Source organism: Nerophis lumbriciformis, linkage group LG12, assembly GCF_033978685.3.
Source record: "Nerophis lumbriciformis linkage group LG12, RoL_Nlum_v2.1, whole genome shotgun sequence".
Lineage (NCBI taxonomy): Eukaryota > Metazoa > Chordata > Actinopteri > Syngnathiformes > Syngnathidae > Nerophis > Nerophis lumbriciformis.
The window spans coordinates 33,240,646-33,265,114 of NC_084559.2; the positions used below are offsets into that span (position 1 = coordinate 33,240,646).

Sequence of the window (24,469 nt, forward strand, 5' to 3'; positions counted from 1 at the left end):
CATGCATGCATCTTGAGTTTACAGTAAATGCAAAATGTGCAGATTGTTAAGCAATTAGGATTTCTTTTTTTAAACAACTCTAAGTGAAAGACAATCTCCTACACGCCTTGCAGACCCACACATTAAAGTATTTGCTAAAGCGAACCTCTTTAAGTGTCCTCCTCCTCCTCCTGCAGCAGCCCAACAGGCCCCCTGCCTAGCCAACCCTTTACGCGCCTCCCCGGCTCTTTTCCCACTGCTGACAGGAGCAGGACGCGGCCACGGTGGCGGGAAGCAAATGATCCTCAAGTACATCCCTTCAAAAAAAAAAAAGTTCTCACTCACATACCCAGCAGATGCCAGCACAAGTGCAGTCGCACCGTCTTAGACCTCAATGAGGGAGCCTTCATGGAATACCCCGACAGTTTTCACGCGCAAATGACGCGCAAATGACGCGCAATTTCGGCGAATTGCACAATTTGCATGAGTAGAAACTTTCATTTTTTTTTTTTTTTTTTTTTTTTTAAGTTCCTAAAGGACGAACATATCAGAATGGAGCTCAGCATCGTTTTTAAAAGCAGCCACGTGTGTGACCTGTAATGGATGCCGTGCCGGACGTGCCAGCTTTTTACGCACAAACATAGCAAAAGGAAACCAAAACTTAAAAAAGTGCCACGATTAAAGAAGTGAACTTATCGTTGGTGGGACTATTGGGAGCAGCTGTCAAAAGTCATGGGATCCTCCTGCCTCCCACCGGCCGCCTGGGAGCGCAGCGCAGCTCTCCACTGCGCATGAGCGCGCCCTGAACACATCCAGAGAGGGAAATTTAAAAAGGGTTTTTTTTTTAGGGGGGGGGGGAGAAGCAAGTGCAGCACAGTGGATACAGTACAGGGGCTCCCCAACGACTTACACGTTTTTTCAATATCATTCAAAAACAGGTAAATTCCTTTCATATTCTCCCTCTTTCTATGTGTTTATGTTGGAAATACTTATTTTTAGGAGGAAATCCCTCCTTGTTGTTACTCTCTTTGTTGGCATGGTCAGTGAGAGACTTTAACATCTGGCCCTGCCATTATGTCAGCAGTAAATATGAATATAGAGTATGATGTTTATTTCTATATATGCAGATTTAGAATAATTTAAACAGTAAATATAATTCCAGCCAGCAACAAAAATAAGTCATCTCTTTTAAATTGTGCATTATACATTTAGCTTTGTGTATGTAAACATAACCATTTTTTTAATCGCTTCTATTCTGCTAAGATTAATATCTTATTTGTTCCGCTGATGAGGTACCACATAACCCAGGAAATGATAGAAGGTGGAATTACATCCAGGATGTCAGGAATCATTGAGAATGCTGGCCATCATCCGTCTCCACAGGATTACAGGTAAGACTTTTTTCTAATAAACCTTTAAGAAGTTTGAAATATATTGCATGTTATTGATAAGAAACTAAATCAGAGAAGTCACTATAATAGAATCAGTGGGCATTTACTAAAAAAAAAAAAATAGTTCTGCAACAAGATACCAACTAATTTTAATCTAAATCAGTGGTTCTCAAACTTTTTTCACCAAGTACCACCTCAGAAAACACTTGGCCCTCGAAGCACCACCATAATGACCAACGTTAAAATACAGTAGCATAGTAGGCTTAAGTATTCATTAAAACAAGTGGTAACACTTTAGTATGGGGAGCATATTCTAAGTAACAAAGACTTACCGTATTGTTCGGACTATAAGTCACAGTTTTTTTCATAGGCCGGGGGTGCGACTTATACTCAGGAGCGACTTATGTGTGAAATTATTAACACATTACTGTGAAATATCAAATAATATTATTTAGCTCATTCACGTAAGAGACTAGACGTATAAGATTGCATCGGATTTAGCGATTAGGAGTGACAGATTGTTTGGTAAACGTATAGCATGTTCTATATGTTATAGTTATTTGAATGACTCTTACCATAATATGTTACGTTAACATACCAAGCACGTTCTCAGTTGGTTATTTATGCGTCATATAAAGTACACTTATTCAGCCTGTTGTTCACTATTCTTTATTTATTTTAAATTGCCTTTCAAATGTCTATTCTTGGTGTTGGGTTTTATCAAATAAATTTCCCCAAAAATGCGACTTAAACTCCAGTGCGACTTATACTGCGAAAAATACGGTAATTTAGAGTTATTTGGACACTAGGGGAACATATAAGGGTTAGGGTTAGGGTTACTAATAAGCAATAATTCTGAGGTTATTGAGGGAAGACTCTTAGTTAATGGCTTACTGGTTGTATAATAAGGCCATGCAGAATAAGGCATTAATATGTACTTAATGATGACTAATTAAGAGCCAATATGTTACTAATTTGCATGTTAATAAGCAAGTAATTAATGGTGAATATGTTCCCCATACTAAAGTGTTACCAAAATAAGTTCTGCAACAAGATACCGACTAATTTCAATCTAAATCAGTGGTTCTCAAACTTTTTTCACCAAGTACCACCTCAGAAAACACTTGGCCCCCGAAGTACCACCATCATGACCAACGTTAAAATACAGTAGCATAGTAGGATTAAGAATTCCTTAAAACAAGTATATTTAATTTTTGGGCCACTGTATCATTACTCACAGTTTGAACAGTAACACTGTGTTTGAATATTTAATCAAGTGATTATTTGACGTACCACTAGATGGAGCCCGCGCCACAGTTTGAGAATCACTGATCTAGCTGATAGATGGCTCTTTTTGAGGATTGGAGGGGGAGGGGGGGCATGAAAAGAAGAGAAAAAAAAAGTCTGGAAGAATAAATAATTTGCAGTCTGAATAGATCTGTCAGAAACCATCAGCTCTGTTTACACTCCTGCTGTCGGCACACGGAGAGCTTGAACCTCTCGGGCCGCCGGCTCAGGGGGAGATGGGGCGCTCCGGGTCACCCGCATGCACAAGTGGCTCCCAATTAGACAAGGGGGGAGAGAGAGAGGTAGTGGGGGTTGAAAATTTAGTGTTGTCCGGCCTCTGGGAAGACTTGGGTGACAAACAGAGACACCAGCTCAACATGTTGTGCATCACTGAGCAATTTCTATGCTTGCTGGTAATACAAGAGGAGGCGACATGTTGCATGCAGGGAAGGTTTTATGGTGCTTAGGTTTTGGGGTGATTTTTACTGCACCACATTTATGAAACAAACAATCAACTAACTAATGGTTTTGGAATTAGCTCATGAATAAATAATGTTATTGGAGCCCTTTATAGAAGCCCTTTATATGGAAAGGAACCATAACCTTTGGTAAAATTGAGGTCACAATAAGGTAATAGGAACATTATAACAGTCAACAAAAACAAAATTCAACAAAAATGTTTTAAATAAAAATCAAACAAGGTTAATAGAATGTAAATTACATCTAAAACTTGTCAATTTTTATATATTAATAAATAATGCACAGGGAAACTTTTTATATGGAAAGGAACCTCATCTTCAGTAACTTATGTCAAAATGGAGGCTGCTAGAAGGAAGTACAACAGTCTAACAATCTACAAAAAAAACCTTTCTCTGAAAAAACAAACAAAATAAAGATTAATAGCATGTAAATATAATTAAACATTTAAGAACTTTAATACAATAATAAATATTAAAACTCAACAATTGTAATACATTATTAAATAATTTGGTGAAAGCCTATCATATTGAAAGGAGCCATATTTGGTCATTTATGTCGAAATGGAGGCCACTAAGATTTTCCCAATTATCAAAACATTTTTTTTTTTTATGAAAAAAATTTGTAGAGTAGAGTTGATGAAGTTTAATAGAAAGTTAAAAATGTAAGAATTGTAATACATTTGATTTGATTTAATTTATTTTATTGAGAGCCTCATAGAAAATCTCGTTACGTTCGCATAATGACAATAAAGACTATTGAATCTTGAAATGAAGTTAAAGGATGTATTTAATCTTCTGATTTGATTGAATTATAAATTACATTAAATTAAATATAATTCATATACATATTACTTCATTAAATGTAATTAAGTTGTATTTAATTTAATGTATGCATAATAATAATTTAATTAAATTGAATACAATTTACAAATTCATACACAAATTAAATAAAACAATGATAATATACATCATATTATACATCTTCTTTCATTGATTTAAATTAATTTACATTAAATTTACTTTACACATTATACTTTAAATTGAATACAAGCTACAAATTATTTTACAAAATAAATAAAACAATGATAATATACTGTACTTTATATTTCATATATTATTTCATTAACTTAAATTAATTCACAAAATAAAATAAAAAAAATTAAATTATAATATACTACACTTTATATTATACATATTCTGTCATTTAAATGAAAAAAATACTTTGTGCATGATAATAATTTAATCAAAATGAATATAATTTACAAATGAAATTACACTTTAAAAATGTTAATAAATACTTTATATAATGTTAACAGGTGTGAGTAGTTCATCAAATTAAATGTAATAATAATTTTAAAAAACGTATAATATGAAATAAATTATAGGGGTTATTTTACTTTAGTTAAATGAGTGAGCAAAAAAGGGTCAAAGTGAAAATGTCTTGTGCCTGCTTCCAAACAACAAAACACTCTAACTTAATGACAAGCAGCTTGAAGACGTGTGTCAGCGATGTCACACACTCAGACAGCACACACACATTACCACACAAACACACACCACGGCCTGACCTCTAACTGCATTTGCACCTCTTCTTGCCCTGTGCTGATTTCCTCATGTAGGAAGACAAGTAAGGGGGTGTTATGTATAGGGGTGTTGGGGCGTGGTTTTCATGAGGCTGGAGGGAGTGGGACGCAGATGGCATCCTATTTGTCCCTCTTATGTGAGGCCTGTCATTCCGGCAGATTAATGCAAGGCCCCGGGGACAAAGAAAAGAAACGACAGAGACAATCAAGGAAGGGTCTGGCAGAGACAATAGAGCCACGTGCCACTGGGCAGATTTGTCGTTTGGGACACAATAGGTGATCATTTTTCAATAGACAAGACCAACTGTTGCAGGCAACATGTGCTGCTGTGCCGTCTTTCAAACGATCTCATGCCTTGTTTACTTACGATTCAGCCAATGGGGAGGGCTGGCCTGTGGTCACCTGACACAGGGTTGATTTTTTTTATTAGGAGATTTGGTGTGTGTGTGTGTGTAAGGGAGGAGGGAGCTCCTTCACTGTCCCCACAATAGTATGTGCTGTCATGGCAACCCCAGTTACAAAACCCCTACACAGTAAAGTGTGTGTGCACAGAGCAGACTGAAGAGGATTCAAGAGGATTCCTCTCTATTCATTCACTCTCTCATCCGAATCGGATACACAAAAGACGTCATGACTGCAAGATGGTAGTTTCAAGCAAACTCATGGTCATCTTATTTAATCCAGTGTATAGGATTTTAAACTCTGTACAGCAGGGGTGCCTACATGACAAATAAATCAAAGGATGCAGGGGCCATTTTGATATTTTTCATTTTTAAAACCATAGGTTTAAAAAAAAAACAAAAAAAAAATGCCTACATGTCAGCTTTGTGTTAAGTGCGACAACATTTCAACATCCTCTCATTACATTACAACTGTTTGCGCTTTTATTATGTGGATTTTTTTCATTAAAAATTGAGCTGCGGGCCACACGTTGGACGCCCCTGCTGTACAGTATTTTTTGTTTTATTTGTCTAAATCAAAAATATTTGTATTTTAATTGTGGTTAGTCTAAACAAAAATACATCAAATGTATTTGCATTAAAAATGATATTTAAAAAAACGATAGTAAAACCGTTTAGTGGATATTGCTTAACTTTTTTTAAAAGGTTACTGAGGTAAAACATTTTTTTTTAAACTTGCATTTTAAAATGTTAATCCTATTCAATTATTAATAATTTATGTTAAATTATTTATTTTTTTCAAATTTGTTATAAATATTCAAATTCAAGTTTTCTTTTAAGGGCCTGACAAACTATCATCCAATAAAAGCACTTGATGTGTTTAAAGTGTGTATGTTAGTACTATTCGTATAAAACAACAACAATACAAACAGATGATTTACTCTGAATAGGATGCTTGTTTAACTCCCTCATTGTTGATTAAAACAGTCCCTGATGAATTAACACCACCAGCTAATCTGCTTATAAATCCTGGCAGGCACAATAACACACTTCCACTATGCAGCTGAGCACAGATCCACATTCATTGCACTGCTTCTGAATTGGAGAGATAAAAATGTTCTGTTTGAAATTAGCATGTAAATCCCACCTGTGCTCTTTGAGTCTGATCTGACAGCCATGTTGGGCCCTTCCCTGCACTGGTTTGTCCCACTAACCTCCCCCCTCCCACTCCTCCTCTGAAGGCTTTTGACCACGGACCCCTCCCAGTTGAGGGAGGACCTCCCTGGGGACCTGCAGTCCCTGTCATGGCTCACCTCGGTGGATGTGCCCCGACTGCAGCAGATGGTTGATGGTCGCAGCCACAGTAACGGGCCGTCCCATCAGGGCAGCTTGTTGGACCAACAGACCGGTGAGGTGACATGTTTTGAAAAAAAGCATCACAACCCTTGCAGTCTCCTACTGGAAGCTTGTGACACATTTATCAATTGCAGGGAGCAAAACACACTGATAATGCAGTCACTGCATTAGGTACACCCCATTACATTTAAATCAGTAACAAAAAGACCAACTGGCGATATAAGCACTCTACGCAGATGTTTAGGGCCACAAACAAACATGTCAATACAGAAGAAGCTTAACGGCACGTTGGTCCACTGAATGGAAAATTAGACTACAAAAAAAACATAACGAAACAGTCGACCAACATAAAATACTATGCACACTCTGCAGGAAGGAGATTCCCTTTCACCGCAGCTCTTCCATCTTAAAATTATAGAGGGTCAAATTACTTAAATGTGTCTTTAATTAATTATAATTGGAGTAAACTATATAAATATGTAATTAATTTAAAGTAAAATTACATTATTTAGCATTTAGTTATTTCATAATTCTACTTATTATTACGTCGTTGAATTAATTATCCAATACTAAATTAAATATTAATAATTTAATTCATTATTAATTTAATTGTTTCATTATTTATTTTATGATGTAATTCTTTATTAAATTAAAGTTAAAGTTAAAGTCCCAACGATAGTCACACACACACACTAGGTGTGGTGAAATTATCCTCTGCATTTGACCCATCCCCATGTTCAACTCCTGAGAGGTGAGGGGAGCAGTGAGCAGCAGCGGTGGCCGCGCTCAGGAATCATTTTGGTGATTTAACCCCCAATTCCAACCCTTGATGCTGAGTGCCAAGCAGGGAGGTAATGGGTCCCATTTTTATAGTCTTTGGTATTATAGTCTTTGGTATGACTCGGCCGGTGTTTGAGCTCACAACCTTCCAGTCTCAGGGCGGACACTCTAACCACAAGGCCACTGAGCAGATCAATTCATACGTTTTTTTATGCTTTATTAATTTATTTCTTGAACTTCATTCATTTATTTGATCTGTCAAACTTAGCCATCAAAGTCAGTGGGTGGCACCTAAGACCTGATTGGTTACCCGGCACTTCCACTGTCTGTGGGACACTTCGACCAGAGAAGCCGAGGAGTACTGGTCCAAAACTGGGTTTGAAAATGCGGAAATAACTGATAACTTGAATAAATTCCTCGACTTTAACTGCTACGCGCTCTGGGTCAGCAGGTGTTGCTTCCACATGCTCCGCAAGGTCTAACATATCTACCACCAACTCCCAAAAGAGACTATGACTATATTCTCCTAAGTCGCCATGTTTTGAAAGACTTCCAAAGTTCATTGGACTAAATTCCTTTTAGCCTCGCCCACTGGCTCTGATGTGTGAGTTGGACAGATACAATTCAGGAAGCGCTGACACACAGGTTCATGAAATAATTAAATAAATCATTAAATCATGCAATAATGAATTAAATCGTTAAATAAATAATTATAGTATTGGAATACATTTATTGAATGTACTTCTAGCAAATTTCTGTATGTATTTCCAATTATAATTAATTAATGACACATTTATATAATTAACAAAATATTTACTTGTGTCCCATTTGGCCCTCCCTATAAAGTAGCACATTAATGTCAATAAATGTTTGTTTTGAAAAAATGTTAACATGTACAGTACATGATGTTAAAAGTGTTTCTCTAAACACATTATGTACATTTATTTCCCCTTTTTTTCTGAGTTCCTTTACTCATGTAAAATTAAGCAATCAATATACAGTACAGGCCAAACGTTTGGACACAGCTTCTCATTTACAACACAACTGATGGTCCCAGCCCCATTCATAAAGCAGGAAATTCCACTAATTAATCCTGATAAGGCACACCTGTGAAGTGAAAACCATTCCAGGTGACTACCTCTTGAAGCTCATCGAGAGAATGCCAAGAGTGTGCAAAGCAGTAATCAGAGCAAAGGGTGGCTATTTTGAAGAAACTAGAATATAAAACATGTTTTAAGTTATTTTATCTTTTTTTGTTAAGTACATAACTCCACATGTGTTCATCCATAGTTTTGATGCCTTCAGTGACAATCTACAATGTAAATAGTCATGAAAAAAAAAAAACGCATTGAATGAGGTGTGTCCAAACTTTTGACCTGTACTGTAAAAATCAATCATATGTAATCATGATTAATCATACGAATCGTGATTAATTGAGTTTAATTATCCCTGTGATTAATCTGTTTGAAATTGTAACTATTGACCATCACTTACTATCAATTATAAAATAGTCATACTGTATTTTATTCTTGTTTGTTTTGTTGATACCAATCTCAGATAGTGCAGGTGTACCTAATGTACTCATCTATGGGTGTACAAGAAAACAGCTTTTCAAGCACAATGAAACTAATACTCACAAAACCAACTTGTTGACATTCGAGTGGAAGGTCTCTCTGAGGTTCTGGTCACTAGATAAGACAGACAGGTAGACCGATACTTTATCGGTAGATATCATCCCACCTTTATAAGAAGAGTCTTGCCTGTTTCCCCTAAAGCCCAGCTGAGCAGTGTGCCCATGACAGCAGGTCAGGGCTCCATGCTTCACCTGCAGAGCAACATGCAGCACAGTCCACTGGGAATCAGCATCATCAACACCCACAGTGGAAGTGTGAGTACTCGCAGCAACCACATGGGGGGAAAAGCGCACCAGTACAGAAGTTAACATCATATTTTTGCCACACAGATATCGCCATTCTCCATGAATGGGATGCCCTCACCCGGGTACCAGTGCCCTACCTCAGTGTACCAGCCAGCATCACAGCAGGTGTACTCACTCACACAAGCTGGACAACAGGTAACACCTTAAAATGATGAATTAAGACAGGGTTAGCCAACAAAATTATTTAATGGGGGTACATTTCCAGAAAGTTAAGGACCGGGTGGACGGGGCTTCTCCCTTCACTATTATTCTTATGTTGTATATAACTGAGAACCGGAATACTCTACAAAAAACATTACATTGTTTATTTATTCTGAAAAAATAGCCTTCTCTATTGGGGCTGTCAAAGTTAATGTGACAATAACCAGTACTAATTATTTAAAACGGCACTATAAGGACTGTCGAAAAGTTAAATCATGTGATTAATCACAAAAAAATATTGCAACAATCATGTATATACACAGATTAACTACGCAATATATTTTGACTGTACATGCTCCTTTACCTTAACCAATATGGTCAATGCATACGTTGGTGCAAATATGAGTGAGGCGACTGTTGACTGGTGTGCTTGCTTGCGAATTCCACTTCAAAATATACCTGGACTGGACTTTAGATGAAAATATTTTGAGCAAATAAATGACATGTATTCAAGTAAAAAATATATATTTTTAAATGTTCCTTGTGACATTCTGACAATAAAATTACATTTGAGTCAAAATATTGAGGTCTTCAGAAAGTTTTAATAAAAAATATGTCTGTGATTAATTATGATTAATCCAAATTCAAAAGTGCACTTAATCTGTTTAAAAAGATTAAACACTTGACAGCACTAGTTTAAATAATAAACTTTAATACCGTTTGCCAGCCCAGGAGGAGGTACTGTTTTTTTTTAAAACCTACTGCTAAGAAGCAGGGGCGGCTGCTGGTCTTTCAAGTGGGGAAGCTAATTTTCAGCTACTCTCTAAACTCGAGTACAGTCTCCAGTAACAAATAATAGACGCTATATTTTACAAACAAATTGTCACTTAAAATGATAGAATTTGCCTTATTAACTCGGCACAACGGAATGAAACATGAAAAATGCTCTGGCAGTGCTTTATATTTAAAGATCGCTGGCTTGCTCATTTTACTGTCAATCAAAAAGGTATTCAGCCTCAGAAAGATCAGCCAGTCATCATGCGAAAGCCGAGTGTCCAGGCCAGTCGATGCCGAGCCCACTTTCCATACACTTCCAGAGACGCTCCAATGAATGTCTCGTTTGGCTGCAATAGAACCCACTCTATGCCACCCCATTGAGGTCAATGGACGTTCAGCTTAAACACTGTTCAATGCACTGTGACGCTACCACAATGAATGAGAAGAAACTCAGGTCAGCTTTCGCCAAAGTAGCTGATTCTGAATAAAAGTTGAACGCATTCCAGCGCTTTTATAGTCAATGAAATGTAAATACAAAAGTACATATTTGACCACAGGCTACTGCAGACTGACAGCAATCATCACAGCTAAAAAGACAGTCAAAGATAATGTATATGACAGCGCTGTAGTGTTTTTTGGAATCTGCTGCAAAAATATTAGTGTCATCCAAGTCGTGGAACTGAACTCTAATGTCATTTCCGATTAAGCCTGCCAAGGACATACTGTAGATGGAAATGACAATACTATGCCATAAAACCATACATTTGAAAATAATCTATTCTATCACAGTTCTTATGTGGAATGAATGGAAAAATGTGATTCATCATTTGATAGTTTAACACTATAATCTTGTCTTTGCTGATTACTGAGTAGCAATGACACCCACTTTTTTGTTTCCTGCATAAAGAGCTAAAATGAGTCTGATACCATCCAAAGCAAGCAGTGATTCTAATGTTTTCCTTCTCCCTTTAGTGCTCAACAGGTGGCCTTTACAGCAACGTCTCCTTCAACAACCAAAGTCTATTTTCACAACCTCGTCTGGCACCACAAGAACAAGACCTGCAGCCCAAATCGTTCCCAAAACCCATCTACTCCTACAGGTGATACGTCACACACGATATCACCTTTGAACTCTCGTGCTTCATCTTGATTTCTTTCCTTAGCTGTTTGATTGCCATGGCGCTAAAGAACAGCAAAACAGGCAGCCTTCCAGTCAGTGAGATCTATAGCTTTATGAAGGAACACTTTCCTTACTTCAAGGTGAGGCCGTTTGGTTTATTGCGGACCAGTTTGAAGAGTGGGCCGGTCACAAAAACCCTTTTCTTGCAGACTGCACCAGACGGATGGAAGAATTCAGTCAGACACAACCTGTCCTTAAACAAATGCTTTGAGAAAGTGGAGAACAAGACGAGCAGCTCATCCCGGAAGGGTTGTCTCTGGGCACTGAACCCGGCCAAAATTGACAAGATGGAGGAAGAGATGCAGAAGTGGAAACGCAAGGATCTCCCAGCCATCCGCCGAAGCATGGCTAACCCAGGTCAGGGACTAGGAAATATTTACTGACCATGTTAAAAGACACTTTATTGAGGTATTCATCTGTCGTTCTTGCAGATGAGCTGGACAAACTGATCACGGATCGCCCAGAGAACTGCAGAAGGAAGGCAATAATAGAACCGGTCATGACAAGACTGCCCAGTTGTCCAACTGGTCTCTCGCTGCAGATGCAGCAGTCTCAGCCCATAGTCACCCTCTCCCTGCCGTGTTTACCCATGCACCAGCACCATCAGATCCAGGCACAGCTACAGGTCCAGGCCCGCTTGGCACCCATGTCACCGGCCCCGGCCCAAACACCTCCCCTCCACACGGTGCCAGACATCTCCCACAGCCCGCTCACCCATCACCCAAGCAAGCCTCCAGACGACTTCTACAGCATGCACGTGGATAACCACACAGAGGTGGATGCGCTGGATCCAAGCATCATGGACTTTGCCCTTCAAGGTAAACCACAACATTAGTCTTCGCTCAACAGTTTTTAAAATGTGAAATACAGTAAAACTCAAAAAATATATAAATCTTGTGGCATAACGCTACTAGACTTTTGAGTTGTTCCTATATTTTCAATTAATGCAAAGTCACTTTTTTAACCCTTAGGTGACAAAGGCAGACTATTTTGTTTTTTCAGTAAATTTTTTGAGTATTTTAGCCATATTTTTTGTTGTTTTACTCCATTATATGATTTTACCTGACAGTTTTTTTTTTTATTAAAACATGTCAATATCCAATTATTTCATTGGTTCACTGGTAGTTATTCCACAGTATCCAAAGCCAAACAGGACATATACAGTAAGTCCTTAATTTTTCAAACATTTTGGATTCATTTTTTATCAAACTTTTTTTTCTTAAATCTCTCAATCAACTTCAGCCCTAAATGAAAATACCAAACAACCCTTTGAATGCCTTTTGATCAAATGTTATGCTTTTCAATTAGTATACATTTCTATAACATGAGTTATATAATCAATTTAAACCTGTGACATTATCCAATCAAAGGGCCTTTAAAGGGTCAACATTTAAAAACAAAACATGTTTGATATTTTTGTTTAGGACTGAAGTTTGAGAAATATGAGCAAAAAAAAACAACTTTAGGATCGCTACTTTTATGTCCTGTTTGGTGTGGATCTAGATAATTACAAATGTCACCAGAGGGTGTACATGTTCGTGCAACCTTTAACTGCACATGGCAATTGTTTAACCCTCAGGGGATAAAGGTTGACCTATTTCTTCTTTCAGTAATGTTTTGCTTTATTTTGGCCATAATTGTGATTGTGTTACTTCATTATACATGAATAGTGTTTTGTCATGTTCAATTTTAAAAATTCAATTTAATTTCAATGTCCAATTCTTTCACAGGCATAAGACACACTGGCAGTTATGTCTCAAAGCTAAGCAGGACATACACGTCCTTTAGTTTTCTAACATTAACATTTTATTTTCTCAAACCTCTCAATCAACTTCAGCCCTAAACAAAAACGCCAAACATGTTTTTTTTAATGAGGGCCTTTTGATAAAATTATGTCACAGTTGTCAATTAGTATGAATGTACATAACAGTTATTTTAAAAATGTAAAAATGTGACAATATCTTATAAAAAATATTCAAAAGGGTAAAAAAATAAAAACATCACCTTTGATATATTTGTTTCGGACTGAAGTTTGAGAAATTTAAATCCAAAATGTTTGCACACCCTTCAAAAATGTCAGGACTTTTATGTCCTGTTTGGCTTGAAGATAATTATAATCAAATGTCCCTTAATGGCTAATGTTTATAAAACCTTTAACTAATCATGATGATTTACATTTTAAACATTCCTGTATGTCATAAAAGTATACAAAGTAAAATTGGTACTGTATAGTAAAACTACAATTGACACCTGACATGACACTAAAGGAGATGGAGCAGGAAGGTGTGAACAGAGCGATACTGTCACCTACTGGCGTTTTATAGGCATTGCAGAAATAAATCAGTCAGTTTAAGAAAGCTACTCAGCATGGTTAGTTGTGAATAGAAAATTTACGTTTTCTGCGCAGTAATAATTGGCAATCTTCAGTTTATTGTTAGTCATTAGCTATTATGCTTTAAGCTGCTATTTATATTACATCTGCTTGGTAAAACTAGTTTGTACATAACTGATGCTTAATATTGGTGTTGCTCATATTTTACTTTTACTTTTACAGTAAGTTGCATTTCCTGCTCTACGGTTATCGTCACACTTTTCCTTTTTTTGCCATCACTGGTACCTTTTCTGTAATGGCATCAACAACAACAACAAAACAACTTAAAACATATTTTAGTAGTTTTGTTTGACTTTAGGGGGATATTCTTTTGTAGGAAAAATAGCTAATTCTATTTGGAATGTTCAGCCATATTTTAATTTTTTTTTGCTGTACTAACTTTGGCAACATGTGAAAGGGAGAGCAAAAAGTTCTAGAAAATATACCCAGAGAGGATTTTTTTCTCCAAGTTTCTCAATTGACCGAGTCAGTAGAGCCTGGGGTGACTTCACAAAACATAAATCACAGACATATAATTTGCTGTAATCTTACATTTAGTGCATGGGTCTCAAACACAGAAGGTAGAGTCAGAGTGAGCAGGACCGCACAAAGTACTCACTACAGAATTCCGTTTTTACCATGCCATTAAATTTTTACGTACTTCTACCAGCAGCTATCGTAACCCTGTGAATTGATTAACGTGGACCCCGACTTAAACAAGTAGAAAAACGTATTCGGGTGTTACCATTTAGTGGTCAATTGTACGGAATATGTACTGTACTGTGCAATCTACTAAAAAAAGTTTCAATCAATCTGTGCTATAGTTAAGTCATTATAAATATAAAAATGTTGTGTTTTGACACTTTGTAGTTTCCAAGAAGATTAGGGGTGAGAATCTTTGGGCACCTAACAATTCGAATCAAGATCGAGTCTCAATTCAACACGATTCTCAATTCAAACCAATTCTGACAATGTATTTTATGGTATAATAATCATCACTAAAATATGTACCGGTAATCCCAGTAGGAATTGTGTGTGAACTCCGTATGTGCGCAAGCCGTGGATACGCGTAAGGCCAACTTAAACGCTTGAATGTCTAGGGTGAGAGGAGTGTGTGGATTCTGGAACGGTTCGAATCGGTTGAGTAATGTGAGATATGTTAAGGTTTGTTGTTGCCCATTCACTTTGAATATGGAAACATTCCTGGTAATTGGGGAAATTTTGGAATACGGAAAACTTTTTGACTTGAATGTCGAGGATGAGTGGTGCGTGTGTAGATGGTGGAACGGTTTGAATCGGATAAGAAATGTGGGATATGAAGAGGTTTATAATTGCCCATTGATTTTTAATGGGTAAAGTTCCTGGTAATTCCTGGTAATCAGGAACATTTTGGAACCTGGAAACACTTTGGCTTGAATGTCCAGGGTGAGTGCAGTGTGGATGGTGGAACGGTTCGAATCAGGTGAGATATGTGGGAGTTGTGCAAGGAAAAATTTCCCATAAAAACCTGGTATTCTGGGTATTCTGGGGTATTTGAGAATTTTTTTTTGGTAAACTCTCGATTCCCGGACGACCGGATGAAAATTGTGGGATGTGAAAGACGGCAAAGATTTTCGAAAGAGTGATAAACAAGATTAGTTTTTGGTGCATTGTGTGAATGCATTGGCATTCACACAATGAAACGCTTTCTAAAAAAGGTTACAGGTTAGAAAAGCTTCTTCTGATTGCATGGAGATGTCCTAAAAAATTTTAAGAATGGATTATTAAAAAATAAATAAATAAAAAAAAAAAAAATTTAAAAATCGAAACCTATGAATTGATTTAGAACTGACTGTAAATTAATTTTTTGTGCACCCCTACAGGAGATTTTCAGAGAAACGTCTGCTTGCGGAAGTTACTTTTCATGTTACATTTTCAAAAAGCCTTAACATTGCCTTAATCAATGTGACCTCAGGTAACCTGTGGGAGGAAATGAAGGACGACAGCTTTAACCTGGACGCTTTGGGCACCTTCAGTAACTCCCCCCTACGACTATCAGACTGTGATTTGGGGAGCAGCCTCCCTCCTGCCTCCGCCGTGGCCACCCTGCCGCTGTCAGATGTACAAGTGACGGGTCTGTACACTTCCTACACATCGCAGGACGCCCTCTCCTCTCAGTACTTGGGCTCACAGGCCAGCAGCAAGCCCATCACTCTGCTTTAAAGCAATATAAATCCAGATAGCTCACGGGACAAGATGCCCACTGGAAACATTCTTTTGTACAAATCAGCCGGGAACTATCGAAGTAAGAATGTCTGAGGAGAAAACTGTCTAACAAATAAAGAGGTGGGAGGAACGCTTTTAAGACTACAATTATATCAAGTGTTGCCAAGCAAAGACTCCATCCAGCCTGTGTAAGTGGAGGGAATTAGTCAAGTTTTTCTACTGATCACTGTGTGTTTGAAAGTCCTTCTATACTGTAGCTTGTCTGTTGTATTGTGCTAGACATTATTGCTGTGTTGTTTAATTTATATTTATAAAAAAGGCAGCTGGGGAAGGTGACCACAACCTTTTGCTGTATATATTTGAATGTTTCAAATGGCTATTACCACAGAAAAGCTTTTTTTGTTGTTGTCGTTTTGCTATATTTACCCAATTTCATTCCAAAATTCAGATGTTCTCCGATATTTCACCATACATTTCTGACACAGGTGTCGGAATTATTACAAGTGTATCATGCTCTATGAATTCAAAAAAAGATACTCAAAAATGGGTAAATAAACAAACTTTCTTTTGCCAAAAATAAATCAGTGCTATTTATTAACAGATGTGTTGACTACAGAAGACAGAGAACACATCTTATATAATATACATTCATATAAAATGGTATTTCATGTTTCTTGTCCAATCGGGCCACCTTTAAGTTATCACCACATCAAAAAAGGTTACAAAATTCAGAAATGCATTCCAAAAAAAATTCCCTATATCTGTACTACACCGTTTTTGCCAATTAGGTCAATGTGGCGTGTAAACCACACTGATTTTATATTATAATGGCTCTAAATGGGAAATATGTTGTTTTATTAAAGAACATTCAACATAAACAGCTCACCAGTGAAGCGTCCGTCCAGTCCATTGTCCCTTCTTAGGGAGTTAGCCCTATCAGGAGGAAAACACATTGCAAACATGCCTGCACAAAGATTCGCATGATTAACAACCACTGACATTCATCTAATGCTTTATGCGTGCTAAATGTTAGCACTTAGTTATACAAGCCTGTGCATGTACATTGTTACCAGCTAATGTCGGACTTCCTACCTGAAATAGAGAAGCTGGTGCTGATAAAAGTATGATGCATGTATAAATGCCGCCAAGCGCAATGTGCATTACAGTGATAGTTTGCCAACCAAATGCAGAATTCCTATTAGTGGTCCTTCAAGATCTGCCTGTAACGTCCTTGCACAGATATGAAACTTTAGTGGTTGTATGATCATACGGTCATATAATTTCAGAGAACAGCGATTCTCACTATTTTCTACAAACTCGTTCATAAAATAGCTCATCACGGTTACACTTTTAACAGTTGCGAGTGTATTTGGGAGAGCACTTAACTTAGTTTCTTTCTTTTTTTAACCCTGCACAAAGCCTTGAAAAAAGCTCCACAGTCTAGCTGGTGTTGTTGTTGTCCATGGTTGTAAGCAGATGCGAGAGCTTGGCCCTCTGGGATGAAGTGATGCTCTGGCTCATGTGGATGATGCAGTCCATGGCGACGTCAGGGTTGGCCTCAACCAGACTGAAAGGAAACAAGTTGGAACCAAACAAACACGTCAAGTCTCCTTTTTGTATGGTGAAAATGTTATTGTAATGAATGCCTATCATGTCATAATCACTGACTGGCAACAACATATAGTATCTATTGAAAGATGCTACTGTTGCTGCTAAAGCATGCACCTGTATGACCTTTGAAATACCTTCGTTCCGTCAACATGATCCCGTCATGGAACTTTGAATAAGACGGAAATAGGTCGGAAATCAACGTGTTGCAGCCTTCTTGCATTAATTTTTTTAAAAGGCAGTTTTTGTTCCCTGCACTTTTTATTGTCCAAAATAATGTTATGCTACTGAATGGAGTTGAGTCAAACACTAGTGCGAAGCGGAAGACACCACTCAAGCTGTCCCTTCAGACCCGCCACAAACTAAATGATCGGCTTGTTGGACTCCATGTAAAATAAAGAAAAACATCCAAACAAAAGGAGGCCTGTGCTCCACTTAAATGGTAAATGGGTTAGGGCTTTTCTACCCTCAAGGTACTCAAAGAATTTACACTATTTTCACCTGCTCAGTGGCCTTGTGGTTAGAGTGTACGCCCTGAGACTGAAAAGTCGTGAGTTCAAACCCCGGCCGAGTTGTATCAAAAACTATATAAATGGGACCCGTTACCTCCCTGGCTGGCACTCAGTATCAAAGGTTGGAATTGGGGGTTAAATCACCAAAACGATTCCCGAGTGGAGCCACCGCTGCTGCTCACTGCTCCCCTCACCTCCCGGGGGTGAACATGGGGATGGGTCAAATGCAGAGGATAATTTCACCACACCTAGTGTGTGTGTGTGACTATCGTTGGGACTTTAACTTTAAATTTAACTTTAATTCACCCACTATAGGCGGGAGCTGCCATGAAAGGCCCTAACCACGACCCATCAGTGTCTTGCTCAAGGACACAACGGACGTGACTAGGATGGCGGAAGCCGGGGATCGAACCAGTAACCCTCAGGTTGCTGGCACGGCTGCTCTACCAACCGAGCCACGCCGTCCCCAAAGGTTTATATTTTGTTGAAATAAAACTTTGTGGCATAAACACCCCAACTGTCACTACTGAGAGAATAAGAACACAAGCTAGACCTCCACTGTCAGTCTGTAGATCCCTAACGGCTTACGCTTCAGCCTTTTGAGGGAGGACCTGTTTTGATCCTCAGTCAGGACATAAGAAGCAAACACTAAATAAACCAAATCATCATCCAGTCTTTAAAACAAAGATATTCATTTTATTCCGTAAATTTTGTACTAAACAACTTCATTATTTAAAAATCCTTTAAACAGCACCCCCCTTCAAGCCACGCCTTTGTACTTCAGCCAGTTTTGTCCCCCTCACTTCTAAAATCAAAATGTTGTCCCTGCACGTGAGACAGCCCTGATTAACAGCTACGAATGCCAATCATCTAATTGACAAGCCAAATGGCAATTTATACAATCTATAAAAATTGTAATTGTAACAATATAGACATTTATTTGTTTGTTGTTTCAATTAAATTATCGTATGTGTGTGTACCTGCGGATATGTTTCAAGGCATTTTCCCTTTTTAGGTACTTGATGTTCTCTCGGATGGCTGTTCGAGTTCCGTCCTCTTTAGACCAGTGTCTTTCAAGCCACTCAACTACTGCTTGGTTGTTATCCCATAGGTACGCCTGAAGATGGAGGAAAAAACAAAAACTGGTTGGGGATATGGACTACACATGGAAAAATAGATGATGATATTCTAATACATGAGCTCATTGAAGATGGACTGATGCAATGTGTAAAAGTGTTCTGTAGTCTGACGAGTCCACATTTCCAATTGTTTTTGGAAACTGTGGATGTCGTGTTCTCCGGAACAAAGAGGAAAAGAACCATCCAGATTGTTATAGGCGCAAAGTTGAAAAGCCAGCATCTGTGATGGTATGGGGGTGTATTAGTGCCCAAGGCATGGGTAACTTACACATCTGTGAAGGCACTATTAATGCTGAAAGGTACATACAGGTTTTGGAGCAACATATGTTGCCATCCAAGCGACGTTATCATGGACGCCCTTGCTTATTTCAGCAAGACAATGCCAAACCACGTGGCTTCATAGTAAAACAGTGCGGGTACTAGACTGGCCTGCCTGTCGTCCTATTGAAAATGTGTGGCACAATATGAAGCCTAAAATACCACATTGGAGACCCCGGACTGTTGAACAACATAAGCTGTACATCAAGCAAGAATGGGAAAGAATTCCACCTGAAAAGCTTCAAAAATTGGTCTCCTCAGTTCCCCAACGTTTACTGAGTGTTGTCAAAAGGAAAGGCCGTGTAACACACTGGTAACAATTCCCCTGTGTCAACGTTTTTGCAATGTGTTGCTGCCATTAAATTCTAAATTAATGATTATTTGCAAACAAAAATTAAGTGTCTCAGTTCGAACATTAAATATCTTGTCTTTGCAGTCTATTCAATTGAATAAATCATAGTATTCTGTTTTTATTTACGAATTACACAACGTTTTTGTAATAAAATAAAATATAATTTCTAGAGTCATACTTACTATTTCATTAGGTTCCATTGAAGCATTTTGCATGTAATGTTTACAGTGTTTGCATGTGACACAGCCACTAACCTTGACTGTTCCCTCCGTTTCAACAAACCAGCGCCGCAGCATGGACTGCATGTGACCGTCAATGAGGTCCTTGTTGGCCTGGAGAATCTCGTACTTCACTGTTTGCTCCAACAGGAGACGGCGCAAACGCCAGTAGAAGAAGGTGCGTACATTCTTCCAATCCAAAATGTCCTAAAAGTAGAAGTAAAAACTTCATTGCATACAGTAGGGATGCAACGATTAATTGACTAAATTTGAAAACGTTGATACTGTAAACTGTCAATAGCACTCACCATTAATACATTTAATAATGTAGTTGAAACATGTGAGCAGCAAAAAACTTGATCGGAATACAGCACACACTTACAGTGATGACCCCCTTCTCCTGCATCCTTCCAGGAGTGTCATGGAGATCCACAAACTGCACTGCCACCTGGTGGTAGATGGGCAATAGGAACTCTTCCCTTGCTTTGAGCTTTGCCTCCAACTCTCTGTATTGCTTATCAGGCAGATCTAGAGAAGCTACAAAAAGTATGCATGTACATTTATTTGTCTTTTTATTAAATTTTTATATTTGCAGAGTTTGCCATGCTTTACGTATTTTAAAAGCAGCTTACCCATTTTTTCAACCAAACCAGCATAGACAGAGTCCAGTCTCCTCATGGTTTTTAATAGGTCTTTTTTTCTGAATTTGATCTCCACTGTGCCCTCAGCTTCCAGCACACCGCCTCTGGACATTGACAACGAGTTGGACTGCTAACCATCACTCACTCCTTCACTCGTCTCACAAACACACACTATGTCACTTGCATTACGTACCGGCTCTCTCTGTCTGCATACAGCTCCATACACAGAGGATTAATGGTAGGGTCAATGACTACCCAGGACCCTCCTCTCAGCTCAGCATATGGTGGGATGTAAACCAACACAGGCTGATGGAAACCACGCAGGGCATCCACAATGTAAGCCCCAAACTTTAATATCTGGTCGTACATATCTAGGATAAGGAATGGAAACCCAAACGAATCACTGCTTCATTCAAACAAGTTTTGCATGTGATGTTTTTTTTCCCGCACATTATGTACCTTTCATTCCACCAGAGAAGCCCCTCCAGTTGGCAAACAGCATGAGAGGCAGACGCTCGCGGTTGAAGTCACAAATTGCCTGAGCTGTTTTAAAGGCTGAATCTGGAAACCACACTTGACCAGCCTGCTGCAGAACCTGGAACAAACACACATGGCCAATAAATCATATATAGTCACAGCATAATATCTAATACTGAGATACAATACAAGTACTCTATCTATCTATCTTTAATAAAGATAATACCTGTCAAGTGTTATCAACATAATCAGAGGGCTATTAATTTTACTTGTTTATCATCGTGGCTGGAGTGTATATTGTTGTATTTTATATTTGTGAACTGCACTGCAGTATACTGTTTTTAGTGTTGCCAATTCCTCAGTGAGCAAAGTAGCTATTTGCTATCCTAAAAGTCGTCAGTTGACACCATTGCCTCATTTGCATGACTGGTTGCAATGGACACCATTGGAGAGAGGACTAAGGTTGTGGGAGAGACAAAAAGTAAGTATTCAAAAAATGCTAAGTACTGTTAAAACTACAAATGAACTTTTTTCTGTTGATTGTTTTCTTTAGTTTTAAATCATATTTTGTTGTGCATTGTTAAATGTTAGAGTATCAAACAATATAAATAAACTGGAGGATTGTGACATTTACAAACGAACCAAATCTATTGACTGGCTTCTTAACATGAACAATCGGATTGGGGGCAAGTTGGAGTTGTGAGCCATTTTTTTTTAATTAGATATTTTTTTATCGCTGTGTGTGTCACACTGATGCAAACTCAAGTTCCTCCTTTGTTAATCAACTATTTATTTGATGTACAAATATCACTGCCGCTTTTTTATTGTGTATTTGTACAGTTTCCGGTGTTGGAGGAATGACACATATACATTATTTATATATATATATATATATATATATATATATATATGTGTCTTAATAAGGTTATCCAAAAAATAGTGCTCGATACCGTAGTAGAGCGCAATATATGTATGTGTGGGAAAAAAAAAATCACAAGACTATTTCATCTCTACAACAGGCCTGTAGAGATGAAATAGTCTTGTGATTTTTTTCCCCACACATACATATATATATATACCGGTATATATATATATATATCCATCCATCCATCCATTTTCTACTGCATGTCCCTTTCGGGGCTATATATATGTGTATATATATATATATATATATATATATATATATATATATATATATATATATATATATATATACACAGACATGTACAAAACCCAAAACCAGTGAAGTTAGCACGTTGTGTAATTCGTAAATAAAAACAGAATACAATGATTTGCAAATGCTTTTCAACTTATATTCAATTGAATGGACTGCAAAGACAAGATATTTAATGTTCAAACTGAGAAACTTAATTTTTGTTGGCAAACAATCATTAACTTAGAATTCAATGGCAACAACACATTGCAAAAAACTTGGCATAGGGGTATTTTTACCACTGTGTTACACTCAGTAAATGTTTGGGAACTAAGGAGATCAATTTTTGAACCTTTTTAGGTAGAATTATTTCCCATTCTTGCTTAATGTATAGCTTAAATTGTTCAACAGTCCTGGGTCTCCGTTGTGGTATTTTAGGATTAATATTGCGCCACACATTTTCAATGGGAGACAGGTCTGTACTACAGGAAGTTCAGTCTAGTACCCGCACTCTTTTACTATGAAGCCACGCTGTTGTAACACGTGGCTTGGCATTGTCTTGCTAAAATAAGCCAAAACCTGTGTGTACCTTTCAGCATTAATGGTGCCTTCTCAGATGTGTAAGTTACCCATGCCTTGGGCACTAATACACCCCCATACCATCACAGATGCTGGCTTTTAAACTTTGCGCCTTTAACAATTCGGATGGTTCTTTTCCTCTTTGTTCCGGAGGACACGACGTCCAAAGTTTCCAAAAACAATTGGAAATGTGGACTCATCAGACCACAGAACACTTTTCCACTTTGCATCAGTCCATCTTAGACGAGCTCGGGCCCAGCGAAGCTGGCGGCGTTTCTGGGTGTTGTTGATAAATGGCTTTCGCTTTGCATAGTAGAGTTTTAACTTGCGACGAACTGTAGTTACTGACAGTGGTTTTCTGAAGTGTTCCTGAGCCCATGTAGTGATATCCTTTACACACTGATATCGCTTTTTGATGCAGTACCGCCTGAGGGATCGAAGGTCTGTAATATCATCGCTTATGTGCAGTGATTTCTCCAGATTCTCTGAAACTTTTGATGACATTACGGACCGTAGATGGTGAAATCCTTAAATTCCCTGCAATAGCTGGTTGAGAAATGTTGTTCTTAAACTGTTGGACAATTTGTTCACGCATTTGTTCACAAAGTGGTGACCCTCGCCCCATCCTTGTTTGTGAATGACTGAGCATTTCATGGAAGCTGCTTTTATACCTGTTCCAAATTAGCCTGTTCACCTGTGGGATGTTCCAAATAAGTATTTGATGAGCATTCCTCAACTTTCTCAGTCTTTTTTGCCACATGTGCCAGCTTTTTTAAAACATGTTGCAGGCATCAAATTCCAAATGAGCTAATATTTGCAAAAAATTACGTTTTCCAGTTTGAACGTTAAGTATCTTGTCTTCGCAGTCTATTCAATTGAAAAGGATTTGCAAATCATTGTATTCTGTTTTTATTTACGATTTACACAACGTGCCAACTTCACTGGTTTTTGTATATATATATATACACCGGTATATATATATATATATACACACACATACATACATATACATACATACATTTATTTATATATACATATACAGTATGTATATACGTATATATACACAGTATATACACACAAATATATATATATATATACCAGAGGTGGGACCAAGTCATTGCTTTGCAAGTCACAAGTAAGTCTCAAGTCTTTGCCCTCAAGTCCGAGTCAAGTCCCGAGTCAAGACAGAGCAAGTCCAAGTCAAGTCCAAAGTCAAGACTGGAAAGTCTCAAGTCAAGTCCCAAGTCCTGCATTTTGAGTTTCGAGTCCTTTCAAGTCGTTTAACCACAGACTAATATATTTACACAGATTGTGTATGCTTTTAAAATGCTGTATTTATTTATTTATTAAAACAAGTGCATTTGAAATTGCAGGGAAAAAGATAGTGCTGACATTGCACTTCAAAATAGCACTATTAACCAGTCATTTTAAACATGTAACTCATTCCTTTACAGAATAAACACATTTGAAAAAAACAAGTGCAACTGTACTTATTTGCACAAAAGTGTTAACATTGTATTTCAATGGCATATTGCATTGTAACTACCGTAGTTCCACAGCAGTTTCTATCCTGTTCTTACCTTATCTCATTGATCCCATCTCA

General features: G+C 37.8%; 2 protein-coding genes across 3 annotated transcripts in view; one reads left to right on the forward strand and one right to left on the reverse strand.

Moving 5' to 3' along the window:
- Positions 1-834: 834 nt before the first annotated feature.
- foxn4 (forkhead box N4) lies at positions 835-16,696 on the forward strand. The gene is made up of 10 exons (XM_061986414.1): positions 835-917; positions 1,272-1,370; positions 6,362-6,528; positions 9,032-9,144; positions 9,220-9,330; positions 11,086-11,213; positions 11,277-11,373; positions 11,443-11,650; positions 11,725-12,111; positions 15,619-16,696. Exons 2-10 carry the CDS (start codon positions 1,291-1,293, stop codon positions 15,864-15,866), a joined length of 1,539 nt encoding a protein of 512 aa, XP_061842398.1. The 5' UTR covers positions 835-917; positions 1,272-1,290; the 3' UTR covers positions 15,867-16,696.
- An 11-nt stretch (positions 16,697-16,707) lies between these two features.
- The window catches only part of acacb (acetyl-CoA carboxylase beta), a 55,681-nt gene continuing 47,919 nt past the window's right edge, over positions 16,708-24,469 (reverse strand). For both annotated transcript variants that reach the window (XM_072914346.1, XM_072914345.1), the window contains 7 exons: positions 21,117-21,252; positions 20,851-21,028; positions 20,649-20,761; positions 20,399-20,553; positions 20,053-20,223; positions 18,970-19,106; positions 16,708-17,436 (listed from right to left, as the gene is read on the reverse strand). In XM_072914346.1, coding sequence (XP_072770447.1) covers positions 17,310-17,436; positions 18,970-19,106; positions 20,053-20,223; positions 20,399-20,553; positions 20,649-20,761; positions 20,851-21,028; positions 21,117-21,252 — 1,017 coding nt within the window. In that variant the 3' untranslated portion in view covers positions 16,708-17,309. The remainder of the gene's footprint in view (positions 17,437-18,969; positions 19,107-20,052; positions 20,224-20,398; positions 20,554-20,648; positions 20,762-20,850; positions 21,029-21,116; positions 21,253-24,469) is intronic.